This window comes from Ranitomeya imitator, chromosome 7 (assembly GCF_032444005.1).
Source record: "Ranitomeya imitator isolate aRanImi1 chromosome 7, aRanImi1.pri, whole genome shotgun sequence".
In the NCBI taxonomy this organism is placed as follows: Eukaryota; Metazoa; Chordata; class Amphibia; order Anura; family Dendrobatidae; genus Ranitomeya; species Ranitomeya imitator.
Window position 1 is genome coordinate 51114642 of NC_091288.1, and position 20306 is coordinate 51134947.

Consider the following 20306-nt stretch of genomic DNA (forward strand, 5'->3'; position numbering starts at 1 on the left):
ATAGTTCAGCTGCCTCTGACCCTTATAATAATAAAACACTATGACATATAAAATGTTGATAAACTAGAATATTTAATTATAGTACTTAAAATGAAGCAATTAGAACTTCCTGAATGTGGCCTGGAAAGCAATAATTGTAATTAATGTATTTTCCTTTTTTTTTTTTAAATAATCTCTTGTAGTAGCGATACCAAAGAAATGTTTTAAAACTTAATCAATTTTCCGGATTATCTAATGCAAAATACTGTTTATTTTTTAATGCAGAGGAAGGAAAGACCTGTTTTTCAGCTGGAAAACACACAAGTCAATTTTCGTATTTTCACACTGAGGCCTGTTTTTTACATCCAATGTTCACGTTCCATACACAGACTGCATTCTCTGGAAAAGAAGTGGATCTCCTGACCAACACTCAATAACCTTATGTATGAGGCTGTTGAGTTTGGATAACAATACCCTCAGCCAGTCTAGGCATTGATGATCTTATATCGGACCATGAATATTGGATATGTGAAGCCGGCCGTTGTACAATGAAGCACAAGAATCTCTACTTCGTGAAGCAAAGCAATTTTAATAGCGTAAATTGTTGTGAAAAGTCTCAAATTTTAGCAAAACTCCAAGTTGTGTGAACATTTTGCGACTTTTGGCATTTTCTCTCTAGTTTCTCTCAGCTCCACCAAAAAGGGGAGGAGGTCATGCGCATATGGGGTGTGACACCACAGCTCATCAAATTTATGATGTGCCGTTTCGTGCCCTACACCAGAAATCTTACTCAACTGAGGGGCTCGAGTAAGATTTCTGTCCTAGGGAAGAGAGGAGACAAAATTCGAATTCAGCAGTTTGGACGCATTTGGCAAGTTACCATTAATACTCCAATCTTCCTGACCCTCACAATGTCCGCTGATTGCCCACTTGCTTATTCTATTTGGTCTTCACTCACATGCCGCCAGTCTTTTTCATGTTACAGGTCCCACATTTCCAGCTATCTCTAGCCCTAGTGACGTTATGTTGTTACTCGTGCTGTGATGTCATGAGGTTGCAAAGCGTAATGGACACCCGAGGCCCTAAAGTTCCAACGAGACCTGTGGTGTGAAATAAACTATTGGCCAGTGAGTGAAAACCCACACAGATTTGCATGAAGTGAATATCACATAAAATGCAAATTCTGCCGAATTCCAATTTGAATTGGCGATTCTGACAAATTTAAATTTTTTTGTGAACTTTGAGGCCAGTTCAGTTTGCCTAATGCAATGTATTCATCACTAGTTTGGTTAAATTGAGGCAAACTGTAAGCTGCTGGTGTTGTACACTTGGAGGATCTAGTAGTATCGGCTTTATCTTTGATTCCAATGCGTTGCTTAGTTTATGACGTTTCATGCTCCTTCTTGATGTTTTAGGAGTTCTGATTCTTTTGATGTACGGTATTATACGGTGATTTGTGAATCTGTCTTGTTTATGAGCTCTGGGTGACTACAGCTGCCAATTTCATGGCAGGGAATGATAAGAGATGACATATCTGGTGAGTCAGCCAGTCCGTACCCACACATCTCACACGTGGCCTGTCTAATGCCGCCACCACAAGTCATTGCTTGTTAGTTAAGGAGAGAGATTTTAGTATCTGCTGTTTTCACAGATATCACAGTGTAGAAAGATAAGAAGCTCAAAAGCTTTGCAGAAGAGATCAAATTATAGAATATTGGTATAATTAAAAAAAAACAACCACAGAGAGACATCTAGGACTGTAAAGATAATTCCTAACATGTAGGGAAACATATAATTGCCAAAGTAGTTGGGACAGAAACTTCAGTAGCAGAGAATCTTTTGGGGCATTAAAAAAAATGAACTAATGTTATTCCATGGGGCCATGTACATGTCCAATTTTTTCCTTAAAGGGAACCTATCAGCTGTTTTGGCCGATAGAAGATGCAGCCACCGCCTTTCAGGTCTGATCTGACCTGAAAGATAAGAAAAATATGTTTTATTATATTCACCTGGGGGGGGGGGCGGTCCGGTCCGATGGGTGTTGCAGGTCCGGGTCCGGTGCCTCCCATATTCTTGTGATGCTGCCCTCCTGTTGCTTAATCACTCCCCGGCATCACGCTCCTGCGCAGGTGTACTTATCTGCCCTGTTGAGGGCAGCGTAAAGTACTGCAGTGTGCAAGCGCCGGGCCTCTCTGACCTTTCCCAGCGCCTGCGCACTGCAGTATTTTGGTCTGTCCTGAATAGGGCAAATAAGTACTCCTGTGCAGGAGCGCGATGCCGGGAAGCAACAGGAGGTCGGCATCGCAAGAAGATGGAAGGCGCCGGACCCAGATCATCACGGATCCTCCACCAAATTTCACAGTGGATGCAAGACACTATGGCTTGTACACCACTCCAAGGCTCCGTCTAACCATTAGACGAACAGGTGTTGATCTGGGGCTGCTTCAGCAAGACTGGAATTGGGCAGGTTGTTCTTTGCGAAGGATGTATGAATAAAGCTGCATACATTCCTTCTGCTCAGGCAATGTTCCCCAATTCTGAGGACTGTTTTTTCCAGCAGGACAATGTGCCATGCCACACAGCTAGGTCAATCAAGGTGTGGATGAAGGACCACCACATCAAATCCCTGTCATGGGCAGCCCAATCTCCAGACCTGAACCCCACTGAAAACCACTGGAATGTAATCAAGAGGAAGATGGATAGTCACAAGCCATCAAATAAAGAACTGCTTACATTTTTGTACCAGGAGTGGCATAAGGTCACCCTTACGCAATGTGAAAGACTGGTGGAAAGCATGCCAAGACACATGAAAGCTGTGATTAAAAACCATGGCTATTCCACAAAATACTTGTTTTTTGTCTGCAAGCAATGCATTTTTTTGTTATTTTGACAATTTTCAATTTTTCATTTTCAGAAAATAAATACAAAATTTATTGCTTGGAACTTCGGAGACATATGTTGTCAGTAGTTTATAGAAAAAAAAGAACAATTTACATTTTACTCAAAAATATACCTATAAAGAGAAAAATCAGACAAACTGAAAATTTTGCAGTAGTCTCTTAATTTTTGCCAGAGCTGTATGTAGAACCATAAAGAATTTGCCCTAAGATTGCACATTGTCCTTCTAAATCCCAATTGTCGATAAGACTAGATTAACATTCCGAAAATAATTTTATATAAAAGCAAGTATTTGTTGTTTTCTAGAGTTACGAAACTTCCATCAGACAGACAGAATTAAGCCGGAGGTTCAGTGCCATCCCTACTTTAGCAGCAATTTGGCTGGGAATTCCTTTCCTAGATTCCATTTTTGTCATGTAGTCAACTACTTCTCAAGATGACCCATGGGGCTTATTCCTAATGTATGAATTACTGAAGTATAATCATCATGAAATTAATAAATCCTCGAAATATACAGTATAGGATTTTACATTCTGTGACATATACAAATGCTATGAAAATGTGTTAATGGGAACGGAGCAATTAAATAGGAAAATATAAGGTGCAGCATGACAAAATTATGCTATTCTTTGTCAAGAAATGAAATTCCATGTTGTACGAGAATGTTCATTTAACATGATAGTCGTGTTAGCACTTAAAGTACAGTGTTTCAGTGCTTCTAAGACCTCCACTTTATTTCTAAATTGCAAAACCTCTTTCAATATGTCCTCCTATATTACAAGCCTGATTGCATCTTTTTTCATTTTCTTTTAGTGCGACGTCTGGTTCAGCAGGTTGTTGATTGGAGCACTTGACCCCTGCAGAGACCACAAAGGAGTGGCCGTCCACAGTCAGCGCTATTATGGATTCTACCGCTGAGGCGACATAATATTGAAAGTTTTCTACATTCTTCCAAATGCACTGGAAAGTCCATCAAGAGTACATTTAAAACAAATTGTACACCAGTATGAAATGCATTAGTTAATGTACTTTCAATTGAAGCAAGTGCACCGTATGTTACGTTCTCCGCAGTACACTCAACGGTGGAGTAAAAGCCTTGGTACGTAAAGAAAAGCACAACACTAGCAATTGCCTGCACCTGTCTTGCCCCTTTCTTTGTTCATGTCCCAAGCTTCCACCGCTATATAGGACTCAAAATATATCATAAACAGTTCTATTCACTTGTAATTTCACCGCCAACCCTCAACTAAAATGTTTTGGAGAGCAGATACACAGTTAGACCTATACACAGTGCAGTCGCCTGTTCTCCCCACTACCATAGCATGGGAATAAATGTATTTCCGCTATATTCGTCTTCTGATTAGAATGTTTTTCTGTTTTGGCTAAAAAATAAGAAATGGAAATAACACTGGACCAAAACTGTACAATATAAAACAATGTCAGGCTGCAAGTGACTCTAGGGAAAAACATATGAAAATACACTTTTGTAGAGTTGAGGAGAAAGATTTGCTGTCTAGTTGCTATGTCAGCAGCCAATGACCACCAAACCAAAGCCCTTCAAACCTCCTCCTGGCTGCCGACATCCTCGTTGCCTCTTCGGGTTAGTACACTCTGTATGATGTCATTGTTGCGGTGCAACACACTCAACACTGTGGGCCTACTAATCAGAAGAGACACCAGGGATGTCAACAAGTAGGAGGAGGTTCACAGGCCTCTGGTCCAGTGACTATTGACTGCAAGCATGACTGCTTGACCTGGTTCCTGCGGATCATTTTGCTCAGCCCTACACTTTTGTTGGAAAAATGGGTGCCCACCCCTTCACAAAAGTTATACTCACGTAGACTCATTAGAGATATCAAGAGAAGTCTTCATACAGGCTACTTTTTCAGTACTGTTAGGGCCACAGTGTGTGCTCCTACACATTACAGCACTATACTTATACCAACAGGTCAACTGGCCCATGTTTTCGGATTTGCTTTAGTTTCTTGCACTCTGTAAATATTAGGGTGTGCCCCCTGCGTCTTGGGGCTGTGCAGCTTGCATCCTTAGCTTTCCCCCGGCAGGTGTAAAACAGTCAGGCCCACGTCTTTCTCTGCTCCTGTCTATTTTGAGGCCTACTGGAAAATAGGACCATCCTGATCGGGTACACCTTGTCGCGGTGGGATGTTTCTTATGCTTCTTTGATCAAACGAATGTCAACTAAGTACCTTATGTTTTTTTTCCGATATTACTACTAATTATTACCTTACTGCAGGGTATCTATTAATTGGTTTAAAGGGAATCTGTCACCCCAAAAATCGTATATGAGCTAAGGCCACCGGCATCAGGGGCTTATCTACAGCATTCTGTAATGCTGTGGATAAGCCCCCGATGTAACCTGAAAGGTAAGAAAAACAGGTTATATTATACTCACCCAAGGGCGGTCCCAGGTCGGTTCGGGTCCGATGGGTGTCGCGGTCCAGGTCTAGCACTTCCCATCTTCATACGATGACGTCCTCTTCTTGTCTTCCTGCCGCAGCTCCGGCGCAGGCGTACTTTGTCTGCCCTGTTGAGGGCAGAGCAAAGTACTGCAGTGTGCAGGCGCCGGGTCTCTCTGACCTTTCCCGATGGGTGAGTATAATATAACCTGTTTTTCTTACCTTTCAGGATACATCGGGGGCTTAGCTACAGCATTACCGAATGCTGTAGACAAGCCCCTGATGCCAGTGGCCTTAGCTCATATACGATTTTTGGGGTGACAGATTCCCTTTAATTTTAGGTTGCGTTTGACAGTGGCCACAGTGTGAATATGCACCTACACATTACACTTATACCAATAGGTGTTGTGGCCCATGTTTTCAGGTTTGTTTTTTCAGAACCGCTGTATATTAATGGAGTTGTCCACTACTTTGATGCTGATGATTTCTTCTTAGGATAGGTCATCAATATCAGACCGGTGGGAGTCTAACACCTGGTAGCCCCCCTGATAATAATAATAATCTTTATATATAAAGCGCCAACATATTCCGCAGCGCTTTACCCCTGATCAGCTGTTGCAAGCTCCAATGGCAGCCAGTTGTAAATTGCTACTGTGCCCGAATGGCACAGCTTTACACTTTTTAGTGACCTCTCCCAGGTGCTGCAATTTAGCTCCTATTCAATTGTCAGGCCCCCATCAGTCTGATAATATTGACCTTTCCAAAGGATAGGTAATTTGTACAATCAGTGATACCCTGCACATGAATCGCCATGGATCTAAGGTACTGCTGAGATCTGTGTGTCTCCATGTTTTCAGACTACAAACAAACCCAGTGTGCACTGGTCATACACACATACTCTTTTTATATGTCCCCATCCTCTTGCTTAAGGTACCGTCACACTAAGCGACGCTGCAGCGATACCGACAACGATGTCGATCGCTGCAGCGTCACTGTGTGGTCGCTGGAGAGCTGTCACACAGACCGCTCTCCAGCGACCAACGATCCCGAAGTCCCCGGGTAACCGGGGTAAATATCGGGTTACTAAGCGCAGGGCCGCGCTTAGTAACCCGATGTTTACCCTGGTTACCGTTGTAAATGTAAAAAAAAAACACTACATACTAGCATTCCCGGTGTCTGGTCATGTTCCTCGCCGTCAGCTTCCCGCACTGACTGAGCGCCGGCCGTAAAGTACAGCGGTGACGTCACCGCTGTGCTGTACTTTACGGCTGGCCGGCGCTCACCAGTCAGTGCGGGAAGCTGAAGGCGAGGGACATGACCAGACACCAGGAATGTAAGTATGTAGTGTTTTTTTTTTACATTTACAATGGTAACCAGGGTAAACATCGGGTTACTAAGCGCGGCCCTGCGCTTAGTAACCCGATATTTACCCTGGTTACCAGTGAAGACATCGCTGGATCGGTGTCACACACGCCGATTCAGCGATGTCAGTGGGAGATCCAGCGACGAAATAAAGTGCTGGACTTTCCCCAGCGACCAACGATCTCCCAGCAGGGGCCTGATCGTTGGTCGCTGTCACACATAATGATTTCGTTAATAATATCGTTGCTACGTCACAAAAAGCAACGATATCATTGACGATATCGTTATGTGTGACGGTACTTTCAGTTACTGAAAACGTATTAACATGATGTATGGAAAAAAAATGCTGAGCAGTTGGATTGCAAAATCCAACTACACAAAGTTTATTTGTAGTCTGTCACCATGGAGATGCATAAATCACAAAATAGTTGGATATTCTTACTCATGACCATTTGCAGACTTTTTTTTTATTTCAGAAGCATTAGAATAATAAAACAATTATCGTGTACATGGCATTCAAGCAAATATACGGTAATTGAAAGATCATTAAAATTATTCAGCATAAATAATGTAATCAGTAATGAACTATAAAGGTTCATTATTTGATTTGTTCAGATTTGGGAATTATCTTTATGAATATTCATTAATTTTCCAATCTGAATGTGATTGGAGAAAAAAAAACTATAATTCTGTATTTTACTTAAAAAGTGAAACTTGCTGTCTATGACTTTGTGCTGCTCGAAAATGTTTATTTTGTCATATGATAGTTTTCTATTGAAGATGGTCAGATGTGTTAGGTTTATAGAATTAAATTTACTTACCGCTAAAATACTGGGACTGCGCTGAAGTTTGTTGTAGGGGCTATATTTAGGCTTCATTGGCTTTCCTGCTACCCTGTCCTTATGTCTTCTGCTGGAGATGTGCTGAAATGACACAAGATCAACTAATTATTTTGGAATCAATGTATCTACCCAAAACTTGTCACGCCATAGAGATGTATCAATAATGCATTTCTTTAACATTAATGTTTAATATTTAGGGGCTGTTTCAAATGAATGGGAGTTGTTCTGCAGGTCACTGGTTTAAACACGGTGTCCACCTCCATGAAGGTGGTAGATGGAAGTGGGGGGAAGCTAAAAATCATTTTTGTAATTGGGATTCTTTAAAGGGAACCTGTCACCCCCGTTTTTTGAGATTGAGCTATAAATACTGTTAAATAGGGCCTGCGCTGTGTGTTCCTATAGTGTATGTAGTGTACCCCGATTCCCCACCTATGCTGAGAAATAACTTACCAAAGTCGCCGTTTTCGCCTGTCAATCAGGCTGGTCAGGTCGGGAGGGCGTGGTGACATCGCTGGTTCTTCCTCAGCTTTACATTGGTGGCGTAGTGGCGTAGTGGTGAACAAGCAGCGCGCGATCTGCGCTGTAATCCCTTGCATCGGTGGGGGCGGCCATCTTCCTGGGGCCGCGCGTGCGCAGATCGAGTGCTCTGCTGCACGGGGCTTCAGGAAAATGGCCGCGGGATGCCGCGCGTGCGCATTAGAGATCGCGGCGGCCATTTTCCCAAAGCCGAGTTTGCATCTCGGCTTTGGGAAAATGGCCGCCGCGATCTCTAATGCGCACGCGCGGCATCCCGCGGCCATTTTCCTGAAGCCCCGTGCAGCAGAGCACTCGATCTGCGCACGCGCGGCCCCAGGAAGATGGCCGCCCCCACCGATGCAAGGGATTACAGCGCAGATCGCGCGCTGCTTGTTCACCACTACGCCACTACGCCCCCAACATAAAGCTGAGGAAGAACCAGCGATGTCACCACGCCCTCCCGACCTGACCAGCCTGATTGACAGGCGAAAACGGCGACTTTGGTAAGTTATTTCTCAGCATAGGTGGGGAATCGGGGTACACTACATACACTATAGGAACACACAGCGCAGGCCCTATTTAACAGTATTTATAGCTCAATCTCAAAAAACGGGGTGACAGGTTCCCTTTAAAACTGGTACTTTGCCTTCTATGGCCTCTACGTTACACTGTCTATTGTTGGCAGCAGAATTGGTTAAAGGGAATCTGTCTCCAGGTTTTTGCTGCGTAATCTGAGTGCAAAAACCTATTTGGGATGATCCTAAGCTCTAGTATTAAAACCTTACCATAAGTGATATAATGATATAATGTTAATAAAAGCTGAGAAGGACTGAGACCCGGCTAATGGACACTCAGCCATGGGGAACTATATGGATGTAATGTCCAGCTAGCACAGAGCACAAAAAAACTGAAACAAAAACATAAAGGGATAAACTGGAGGTTAGGACCATCCCGAGTAGGGTCACCTTGACGTGGTAGCATGGCTTTGAAATTTTTCTTAATCAAACTAATCACCCTACATTATTTTCATGCACTATTGCTATTTATTTATTTACTGCAAGGTGTTTGTGCATTTTGTTTTTGTTTTGGGTTTTGTCTAATCTGAGAGCAGCATGATGTAATGCAGAGACCTTGATTCCAGGGATGTGTCACTTATCGGGCTGCTTACTGTAATTTTGGTAAAATTACTGTTTTATCAGCAGGAAATTATCATTAGAGGACTAGTAAATCTGCTGCCAGGTAGTCCTCCATATTTATGAGCTCTATATAACCCCACCCCCACCACTGATTGGCAGCTTTATGTTGTGAATTCTGTTGTCGGACTCCCTCCTGTGGTCGTGAATGGTACTTCGGCGAGTTCTGTCCATGGACTCCCTCTGGTGGCTGTGAGTGGAGCTGCTGCTTCTGAGGTTCCTTACACAGGTGACGTGGTTTATCCTTTGGTTGGCTGCTCTATTTAACTCCACTCAGATCGTTACTCCATGCCAGCTGTCAATGTTCCTGCATTGGTTCAGTTCGCTCTTGGATCTTTCTGGTGACCTGTCTACTCCAGCAGAAGCTAAGTTCCTGCTTTTTATTATTTGTTCATTGTTTCCTTGTCCAGTTGGCTATCATGATTTTGTCTTGCTAGCTGGAAGCTCTGGGATGCAGAGTGGCACCTCCGCACCATGAGTCGGTGCGGAGGTCTTTTTGCACACTCTGCGTGGTCTTTTGTAGTTTTTTGTGCTGACCGCAAAGTTACCTTTCCTATCCTCTGTCTGTTTAGTAAGTCTGGCCTCCCTTTGCTGAAACCTGTTTCATTTCTGCGTTTGTAAATTTCATCTTTACTCACAGTCAATATATGTGGGGGGCTGCCTTTTCCTTTGGGGAATTTCTCTGAGGCAAGGTAGGCTTTATTTTCTATCTCTAGGGCTAGCAAGCTCTTAGGCTGTGAAGAGGCGTCTAGGGAGTGTCAGGAACGCTCCACGGCTATTTCTAGTTGTTGTGATAGGATTAGGGGTTGCGGTCAGCAGCGCTCCCACATCCCAGAGCTTGTCTTGTTGAGTTTAACTATCAGGTCGTGCCGGGTGCTCCTAACCACCAGGTCCATAACAGCTTTATGCCTGTAAACAGTGTACATGGAATGCTGTCAATCAGTGATATGAGTGGGTTATGCAGAGCTCAGCATTCAGAGAACTGGTAGATCTGCAGGAGAGAAAACAGTGATTTTATCAAAACTGCAGCAGCTAGTAAGTGATACATCACTGGAATAAGGGTCTCTTCCCCTATATCATGCTGCTCTCAGATGGAGAAGAACAAAACCTTTTGACATATTCGATTTAACTGAGAATAAATAAATAAATACATTAATTAATTCATTCTGATGGTCTAACGGGACAATTTCTAACCCTCTTTTCTGTCATTTCTTATAGTGGTTTGTGAAAGTATTCATCCCACTCCCACATGGCCCCTGACATTTTTCGTGTTTTGCTACCTCAGAGCCTGAAATTTTACTTTTTTTATGAGGTTTTATATCACTTCATGTAAAGAACATGCCTACAACTGTGAACATTTGATTTTCTTTTTCTTTGGTGAAATAAACAACAAATAGGACAAAATAACTGAAAACTTCAGTGCGCATAACTATTCACTCCCCATAAAGTCAGTACTTTGTAGAGCCTAGGTTTTGCTCAAAAATATCCCTGTATTTCGCACCGTCCATCTTCCTCTCGACTTGGACCATTTTTCTTGTCCCTGCTGCCGAAAAATATCTCCACAGCATGATGCTGCTACCACAATGTTTCACTGTGGGGATGGTGTTCTTTGGGTGATGAGCTGTGTTGGCTTGACCACAGACATAGTGTTTACTTTGGTGGCCAAAAAGTTTACTTTTGGTCTCATCTCACCACAGCACCTTCCTCCATGAATTTGAGGAGTCTCCCACATGTCTTTTGGGAAACTCAAAAGGAGCCTTACAATTTTTGTGTGTACGTAAAGGCTTTTTTCTGGCCACTCTTCCATAAAGGTCACCTCTATGGAGTATACAGCTTATTGCTATCCTATGGACAGATACTCCAAGTGATGCCTGGGAATTCTGCAGCTCCTTCAGGAATACCTTTGGTCTGTGTGCTGCCTCTCTGATTCCCTCCTTGCCCAGCTGAGAGTTTTGGTGGGCAGCCCTCTCTTGGCAGGTTTATTGTGGTACCATGTTCTTTTCATTTCATGATAATGGATTTGATGGTGCTCGGGGGGATCATCAGAAATTGGGATTTTTTATATACCGACCCCGACTTGTACTTCTTAGCAACTTTGACCTTGGTTTCTTGGCGATCTACTTGGTCTTCATGGTGTTGTTTGGAGGACGTCCTCTCACTAAGCATGTGATTTATGAAGGTAATTGCTTGCACCAAAATTGTTTAGGGGCTTCATAGCAAAAGGGGTGAACATATATGCACATGCCAATTTTTAGTTATTTGATCCCACAAATTTAATTTTTGCCTATATTTTTTTCACTTCACTTCACCAACTCAGACTATTTAGTGCTGACACATCACACACAAATAGGATTACAAAAATATTTAAATACAGATTGTATTGTAACGAGTAGGTAAAAAGCCAAGGGGTGAATACTTTCACCAGCCACTGTAGCTCTTGTCAGCTGATTTATGACCACTGAGCTCATTAAAGCTGAATGTGCAAGGAAACAAGGAGCTGGAGAAAGTCAAAAAGTGCAACATTTTAATGAAACCGATTTGCAAAAAATGTTTTTTTAAACCTAAAATACCTGCACTTAAATAAAAAAAGGCCACAGAGATGGATATGCTCTTTAACAGAACTGTTCAGGTCCTATTATTGTTTACTATTGGCCACAACTGGAGCTGGAGAGGACAGGCAGAAGAGGGCCCTTGTGAAGGAACAATATATGGTCCCTTTTCAGTGTAATAGTTCATCATAATGCTCAATTCCATCAGCTTTGGAGGTGTAAGTGGCCCCCTTACCTCTTGGGGCCCCTGTGTAGCTGCCCAAGTTAACCAATGGTCTGAGCTAATAACTGATCGTAGGAACTGAGCAACCACTACTATTTCCTGCCTTTGGATACCTAGTTGACCCATCAATTACTACAAGATACATCTTCAGGAACTGAATGTCTATTTTGTATGCAGAGTATAAAATGGCAAAAGACAGCAAAAAGAAATAGTGAGTGGATGACATAAAGTAATTGGTCAAGTGACGGTAAAAAGATTTAGCTACAGTACCTGTTTAAGCTGGATTTCTGAATTTACGTGAACATCACAGATTTCACAATGAAAAGTTTTGTTCTGTAGTCCTGAACCTTTGCTGCCGTTTTGGAGTTTCAGTCGGGATCCGGACCTGGGATAGGATTTGATTGGACCTGCACCATTCCGAGCTTCTAACATTGTCTTGTGTTTGGAACCTTGAGAAAATAAAGCAAAGTTATTCTAATAAATTCAGATACTAAAGGGGGTATCTGGGACTTAAAAAAAGGCATGCAGTTGTTAACAGAGGCAACTAACTGTATGTTGTACTTGGCACCAATTATCCACTGCTCCTGCCAGAGATTCAGCTGCTCCCCGTCAACAGAGCAGCAGTTTTTCTTCCTGTTGACAGGGCGGGATTACTGGTGTCATGCTGATTGAGAGCCGGCATCCCCCAATTGGGCAGTGGAGAGACGTCTGTTAATCAGCATGATGCCAGAAGTCCCATCCTGTCAACAGGAAGGGAAACTGCTGCTCTGTTGACAGGGAACAGCTGAATCTCTGGCAAGAGCGGTCGATAGCCGGCGCTGGGAACAACAGACAGGTAGTTTCCTCTGTTAGGGATATCCCCTTTAAGTATGGTAGAATGATAAACACAATCATCCCCAACAATGTATTGCTTAAGGTCAAACTTGGTGATGGTATTGCTGATGTAATGCAGTTTTATGGGTGACACCGCTGTTCCCTCTACAAAATAAAAAAAATTGTTTAATCGGCAATTAAACAATTAAATAACATTCGCAATGCAAATGCCATGTCTGACTTTTCTCTACAGTTAAATATTCTACTTCATTACATTGAAGCATTTCCCCATAATATAACTACCTTCAAATTCTTAAAAGGGGTTGTCCAATAGACAATATACATCACAAATTCATGGGCTAGGCGGTAAATGTATGATAGCTGTTGGGCTGACAATTAGGACCCCTCAGCAAACAAAAAGATCAGGGATCAAAAGTGTCTGTAGGAGTAATACAAAGGCAATAGAGGGGTGGTCCCACATGCTCAGTAATGCATCATTCACACCAGGGACTTTGGGACTTCTGTTCTCCTGATCAGTGAGGTTCTTAACAGCCAGAACCCCAGAAATTATACATTTACATCTCTGGCAAAAATTAAGAGACCACTGCAAAATGTTCAGTTTGTTTGATTTTTCTCCTTATAGGTATATTTTTGAGTAAATTGTGAATTGTTCTTTTATTCTATAAACTTCTGACAACATGTCTCCGAAGTTCCCAGGAACAATTTTTGATTTTTTTTTCTGACAAAGAAAAATGGTCAAAATTAAAAATAAAAAAACAGTGCTTTCAGATCTCAAATAATGCAAAGAAAACAAGTTCATAGTCATTTAGAAACAACAATACTAATGTTTTAACCCAGGAAGAGTTCAGAAATCAATATTTTGTGGAATAACCATGATTTGTAATCACAGCTTTCATGCGTCTTGGCATGCTTTCCACCAGTCTTTCACACTGCTTCTGGCGCAAAAATGTAAGCAGTTCTTCTTTGTTTGATGGCTTGTGACCATCCATCATCCTCCTGATTAATTTCCAGAGGTTTACAATGGGGTTCAGGTCTGGAGATTGGGCTGCCCATGACAGGGTTTTGATGTGGTGGTCTCTTAATTTTTGCCAGAGCTGTATTATATATCTTGATACTGGGGCAACCCTCTAACATTCTTTTCAATTTGTTAAAATTTCAGCTCTTTCAAGCCTGAGCTTGTATTCCATCCTCTTGCACATACAGAAATAGGGGAAAATGTATATATATTTTTTTAATGTGGGGCCATTATACTGTATGGAGGACTATGTGGGCCCATTATATTGTATGGAGGACTGACTATGGGGGGCCATTATACTGTATGCAAGACTATGTAGGGTTATTATAATGTATGGAAGACAATGCAGGGCCCATTATACTGTATGGAGTACTTTGTGGTGCCCTTATACTTTATGGAATGCAATACAAGACCTATTATACTGTATGGAGGACTATGTGGTGCCCTTATACTTTATGGAAGGCAATACAAGACCCATTAGACTGTATGGAGGACTATGTGGTGCCCTTATACTTTATGGAAGGCAATACAAGACCCATTAGACTGTATGGAGGACTATGTGGGGCCATTATACTGTATGGAAGACAATGCAGGGTCCATTGTACCGTATGGAGGACTATGTGAGGCCATTATATGGAATTGAAGGCAATGCAGGGCCCATTATGGAGGACTATGTGAGGCCATTATATGGAATTGAAGGCAATGCAGGGCCCATTATGGAGGACTATGTGAGGTTATTATACTGTATAGAAGACTATGTGGGTCCCATTGTACTGTATGAAGGGTTGTGTGGTGATCAGAGTTGGGGCATTGTACTGTGATGGGGTCACCATACTTTGCTGGGGAGGTTAAGGATGGTATAGTAAGGTCATCATGTGCGTGTGGAGATTAATGTGGAGGAATTCACTGTTGGGGTATCTTACTGCGTTAGAGAGCGATGTTGTTGGCATCATATTTTATAATCTGTATTATTCAAGGGTTTTATGCATTGATATTATATATTTAAATTATGCCACTGTGGCAAATGCTTTTACTGGTCTTATATAGCATGTTATATTATTCCAGTATGCCCTATCCGTGATTACGTTTACTTTATTCTACGATCTATTAATTAAAATGTACTTTGTTTGTGGGACAACCCCTTTATTCTCTTTTAATTATAATCAGAGTCCCTCCATGAACAATAATGCCAGCAAAGTGCCATACAGACAGTGCAGTTCCTCTTTAAAGGGAACCTGTCACCAGATTTTTGCTACCTAATCAGCATTATGTAAGGGCAGAGACCCCAATTCCTGTTATATATCACTTAATTTACTGGATGTTGCAGTTTTGATATTAATCTGCTGTAAATCTACCTGTTACCTAAATCATGTGCTCTGTATTATCCCGCCCACATCACTGACTTGTAGTTTTCTGTGTACACTGTGCATAAGCAGAAAGCTGCCAATCAGTGGTGGGGGCATGGTTGGACTCCCTGCCAGCAGGTTAACTTGTCCTTTAGTGATAATCTCCTGCTGATAAAACAGTGATTTTATGAAAACTACAGCAGGCAGCCCAGAAAGTGACATTTCATTGGAATCAGGGTCTCTGCCCCTACAATATGCTGCTTTCAGATTTGGTAGCAAAAACCTGGTTACAGTTTATCTTTTAGCCCATGAAATGCCTGATCAGTGAGCTGCCCTATGGGACATTACCGCCATTGTCCCGAAGGTGCGAGAGCAGGTTACAATACCTGTGTTGTGCGCCTCTAGCTGTGACAAAGAGTTGACTGCTACTTTGCATAGTGAACAGTACAATAACTTCTTGGCTTTCTCTTCTTCTGATTCGGAGACAGTGATCGCACTGCCATTGGTGGTCTTCACAAGTGCTGCGGGTATTACTGCTGTCAACGCCACCTCTGACTTAGCGATGAAAGACCTTATCTCGGCCATACTGTGGCTGATGGAACTGCTGGCTTTTAATCGTTCTTCTTCTTCTCCTAGAAGGAAGAAAATAGACACAAATAATTTAGCCACCGTCCACAAACTAATCATCAAGTCTTTATCTACAGCCTTTATTACAGGGGACATTTGACATTTGCAAGCAATTACGCCGAGATACAAATTGCGTGAAAAGGATGAATGGTGTTATCCATCCATCAGAAGGAGAAGGGTCCACCAGTATAATTTGTCTGATTATTCTCTTTTGTACATAAATGTCCCAGCGTCACTGTCACTTTCAATGGACGACTAACTCCCAGGGGAAAAAATAGAACCACAACATATAATTGGGAATCTCAAAATGTGCAATATTGTGAATATCAACCTATGTCAGACAAAGCCTGTAAACGTAAAGGTACAAACGGCCGACTACTGAAGGACATGTTATCATTTCACAGATAATAATAATAATAATAATAATCTTTATTTTTATATAGCGCTAACATATTCCGCAGCGCTTTACACACATTATCATTGCTGTCCCCATTGGGGCTCACAATCTAAATTCCCTGTCAGTATGTCTTTGGAATGTGGGAGGAAACCGGAGTGCCCGGAGGAAACCCACGCAAACACGTAGAGAACATACAAACTATGATACAATGTACATGTCAAAATCCCTTATAAATCACAAGTTTGAAGAACACGAATTCCCATAACATTTCATATACTGTATCACCATATCGGCAATTAAAATAGGACTTGGTGCATAAGAAAAATTCTACTTGTGCTGGATATTTTTTCTAATCCTTCTTCGTATATCCAACGCAATATTTTGTTAATTGAGGTAGCCTCTATCTTTTATAACACACTCAGTGATATTAAAGGGATTCTGTCACCAGGTTTTTATTACCTCCTCTGACAATAGGATCATTTTGGGAAAGAGACCCCGATTCCAGCAATGTATCACTTAGTTTATTTGGTGCAACAGCTGTGATACAATCAGAGCTTTTAGATGCAGCATGTAGCAGAGCTCAGAAAGCTAGCCCCGCCCACACCCGATTAAAAGCTTTCTGTGTAGATTGTATATTGACGTTAGGCTGCTGATCAGTGCTGGGGGCCAGAGTTGGACCAAGATGCATGCATCTGATTGCCCAGCCCGTCTGTCATGATGTGCTATCTTCTTGGAATTCTGATCTCGGGCTTGTTTTCTGACTATGTCTTTGTCTCAGTCTTCTGTGTATGATGTACCCTCCTGGCTTTTGACCTCGGACCTATTGACTACCCAGCCTCACAGCTTGTCTGTGAGTAGTGACTAGCGTCACACCTAAAGAACATCTGTCAACAGGATTGACCATTCCAAGCCATCTATTTATGGGAACACAGGTCATAGAAAGTTGAATATAATGATACCTTGAGATCTGTGATCCGATGTCTAATCCACATTTTACTTATTATGTAAATAAGCTTTAATATCTTTGGTTCGGACACTGATTTCCCTAAAAATCTGCCTCCAGAGCTTATTTTAAATTTTATCTACATGTGAGACACATAGCTCAGGAGAGCAGACTGTCAGTCATTACATGTCTCACACTGGTAACTCTCCCTTTCATTTAAAATAATCTCGGGAGGCAGATTCTCAGGGAGAGCTATGCTCTGCCCATAGATCTTGACAGCTCATTTACACATTAAGAAAAACATGGATTTCCCGGGTATAACACATCAAATTGCAGATATCAAGGTATCATTTTATTCAACTTTCTATGACCGGCATGCCCATATACCGTAGATTACTTAGAAGGGTTTATCTTACCGACAGATTCCGTTTTAACACAGATTTATGAAATGATTATTGCTATCTCTAATAAACTGGATCTTGCTTTGTAATTAGTAACACCTATAATATCGCCTTTAATCAAAATTAAGCCAAGTGATAATTATTACTAACACCAAGAATGAACACCAGGCCATAACATATGACAAAATACAAACTTTATTTTGAACATATCTAAAACCATATACCACACATAAAATTATGGAGCAACCAAAATACAGAGACAACCGACAGGTATGACTGGAACAGGGGCAAAGAACTATATATATATATAAAAGGAGTAACCTTCCAATCAATCATATAGTGCGTATATCCACACCCGCAAGAAAAAAAAAAAAAATCCTGCAGGTGTGGCCAGTAGTATCCCCAATGCAGCGGTCATAGATGACAATGCCCAAAGATTATTTAAATAGAATATAAGAAATATGTATGTATTAATATTAAATATATTAAAAGACTAATAGGGAATAAATATATCTTAGTAACAAGTGCAATGTCACCGACAGCCGCAGCATCAAGGACAACCACCGTGCGGTCACCAAAATGTTCACAGTACATATAGAGGAAGGATCATAGTTACCAAATGTAAGCCACCAGTCAGGGACCCACGACACCCGACGCACGTTTCGCTGAGGAAAGCTTCGTCAAGGGGTGGTGGGTAGCTGAAAAAGAGGCTTATTTATACTTGTCATTGGCCAATGACAGAGAGGCACACTGACTCTCCGTGAAAAATACCCCAAAAGAACCATTACTAAGTATCTTACTGATCGCGCATTCCAAACATGTTGTACCAATATTTTAAACATACATAATGGTCGCATTATCCCTCATATCATGATGAAATTCTCACTGATACTAGGAGATCACTTCCGGAGCCTCCCGCTTCACTTCCGGGTTACGGGCATCTGGTTGTAGATGTAACCATGGCGATGAAACACCGATCACATGATGTAATTTGTAATTAGTCAGAAGTATCAACCACTGACATGTTCTTTTCATTCTTACTAATCCTACAGTAATAGCTCAATATAAAACTAAGCTGGACAAGTCATCTTAATATATACTTACCTTGAAATGTCTTCACATCCTGTTCCATCCAGATGTGTCCGGATCCCAAAATTCCAAGCGGCGGAATTTCTCCGACCTCCATATTGAGACACCCAAGTGATGGGTGTCTCAATATGGAAACTGGTGGTGGTTCCAGCCTCTTGCGCGGTATCACGAGCGGAACACCGTCGCACCACACACACACTGTATACGCCGTACGCACCACAAACACACAGACACACACAAAAACACACTGTATATGCCATAGGCACCACACACACGGTATACGCCGTATGTAGCCTCTAGCGTGGTACCACCAGACAGCACATGAGGGGAGAACACAGCACAGGAAGGAGAGAGACAGCAGACAAGGGGATAGCACATGGGGTGGACTGGTCAAGGAAGACAGCACAGATGGGAGAAGTCAGCACATGGGGAAAGAGAGAGTGGATAGGTGGGTGAGCACATGGGGGAGATTCTCAACGCTGCAAAGCCTGCCCCCATTGTGACATTACAGCCCTCCTGATGTGATAGCATCGGGTCTCCATCTAGTGTTTCTTATAAAAAGTTTAGGAGTCACTTTCCACCGTGTACTATAGTGGCTGTATTGCCAGCTGTAGCTACAATCAAAGCCTTGAATTGCATTTTAGCATTCTCATGGCAACACAACCTTTCAATACAGAATAAATGCTATTTTGTCTGTGCTTGATAAAGGTCAAATCCTTGAAATGAGATGTGTGCAAGAACTCCAGCTCTAGCCAAAATACAGATTATCTGTGCGTCATAATATTACATTCATCTGCAGAAGTGATAGACTGAGCTTTTATCTATAGGGGTCATATTCATATCACCTAAGAACATCTCACCGGGTTCTTCTAAAAATAATTAACAGCAAAAGGAAAACAAGAAAAATGATTTGTCATAAAATAAGTGAGAGCTGTAGGAAACAAAATATGGAATCGTCCATATAGATTTGGTGATTTTCACTGATACTCAAACAGCCGCCCTCCAGATGTCATAAATGTGTTCTTCTTAAAAGGGTTTTCCATCGATAAAAGCTTTATAAAGATCATTCCATGTAATTGTTAGGGTTCCAGTTACTTCGACTCCCAATAATCCCGAGAAAAAAGGGGTGCGGTAACCTGTTCTCAGAGTCAACATCTGTTGATGTGGTCACTTAACATAGAAGTGAAGCATTAAAACGTTTTTGTAAAATAATATTAGAAATTTATATATTGGAAATCATTGTCTGATCCACTCGAAAACCATATCTTAACTGAAGCACAGGTAAAGCCGAACCAAATAATTCTCATCAATGGAAAATGGGATGTGGGTGCCTTCCAAACTATGGTCAAACTTTACCACCCAGAACGCCATGTGACACATTAGCTGGGCAGCTGTAGGTTGGAGGCCACTGTACGTAGACAGTTGCTTAGAGCTTGTGGGTACAATAATGTATACCCCCTGATCGTTTTTTACAGGACTGTCCAGAAAAATAAGTTGTAATTAGGGAAACTCTGCTGAAAATTGTCATGAAACCAAAAAGGAATGCAAATGTTAGGAGCTATGCTAATGGGTGGATCGGGCCAACTATGTGTTGAAGAAAGTTTCTTTTACAATCCAGCTTCTGCCTCTACATCATTGTAAAAGGATGTCAGAATAGACCACTAACTGTTAAATT

At 41.8% G+C, this 20306-nt stretch overlaps 1 protein-coding gene across 4 annotated transcripts in view; it reads right to left on the reverse strand.

Moving 5' to 3' along the window:
• ZNF385B (zinc finger protein 385B) overlaps positions 1-20306 on the reverse strand; it is a 724391-nt gene that overhangs the window by 4985 nt on the left and 699100 nt on the right. For all 4 annotated transcript variants that reach the window (XM_069733222.1, XM_069733221.1, XM_069733223.1 and 1 more), the window contains 3 exons: positions 15561-15806; positions 12250-12428; positions 7478-7579 (listed from right to left, as the gene is read on the reverse strand). In XM_069733222.1, the coding sequence (XP_069589323.1) occupies positions 7478-7579; positions 12250-12428; positions 15561-15806 (527 nt within the window). The remainder of the gene's footprint in view (positions 1-7477; positions 7580-12249; positions 12429-15560; positions 15807-20306) is intronic.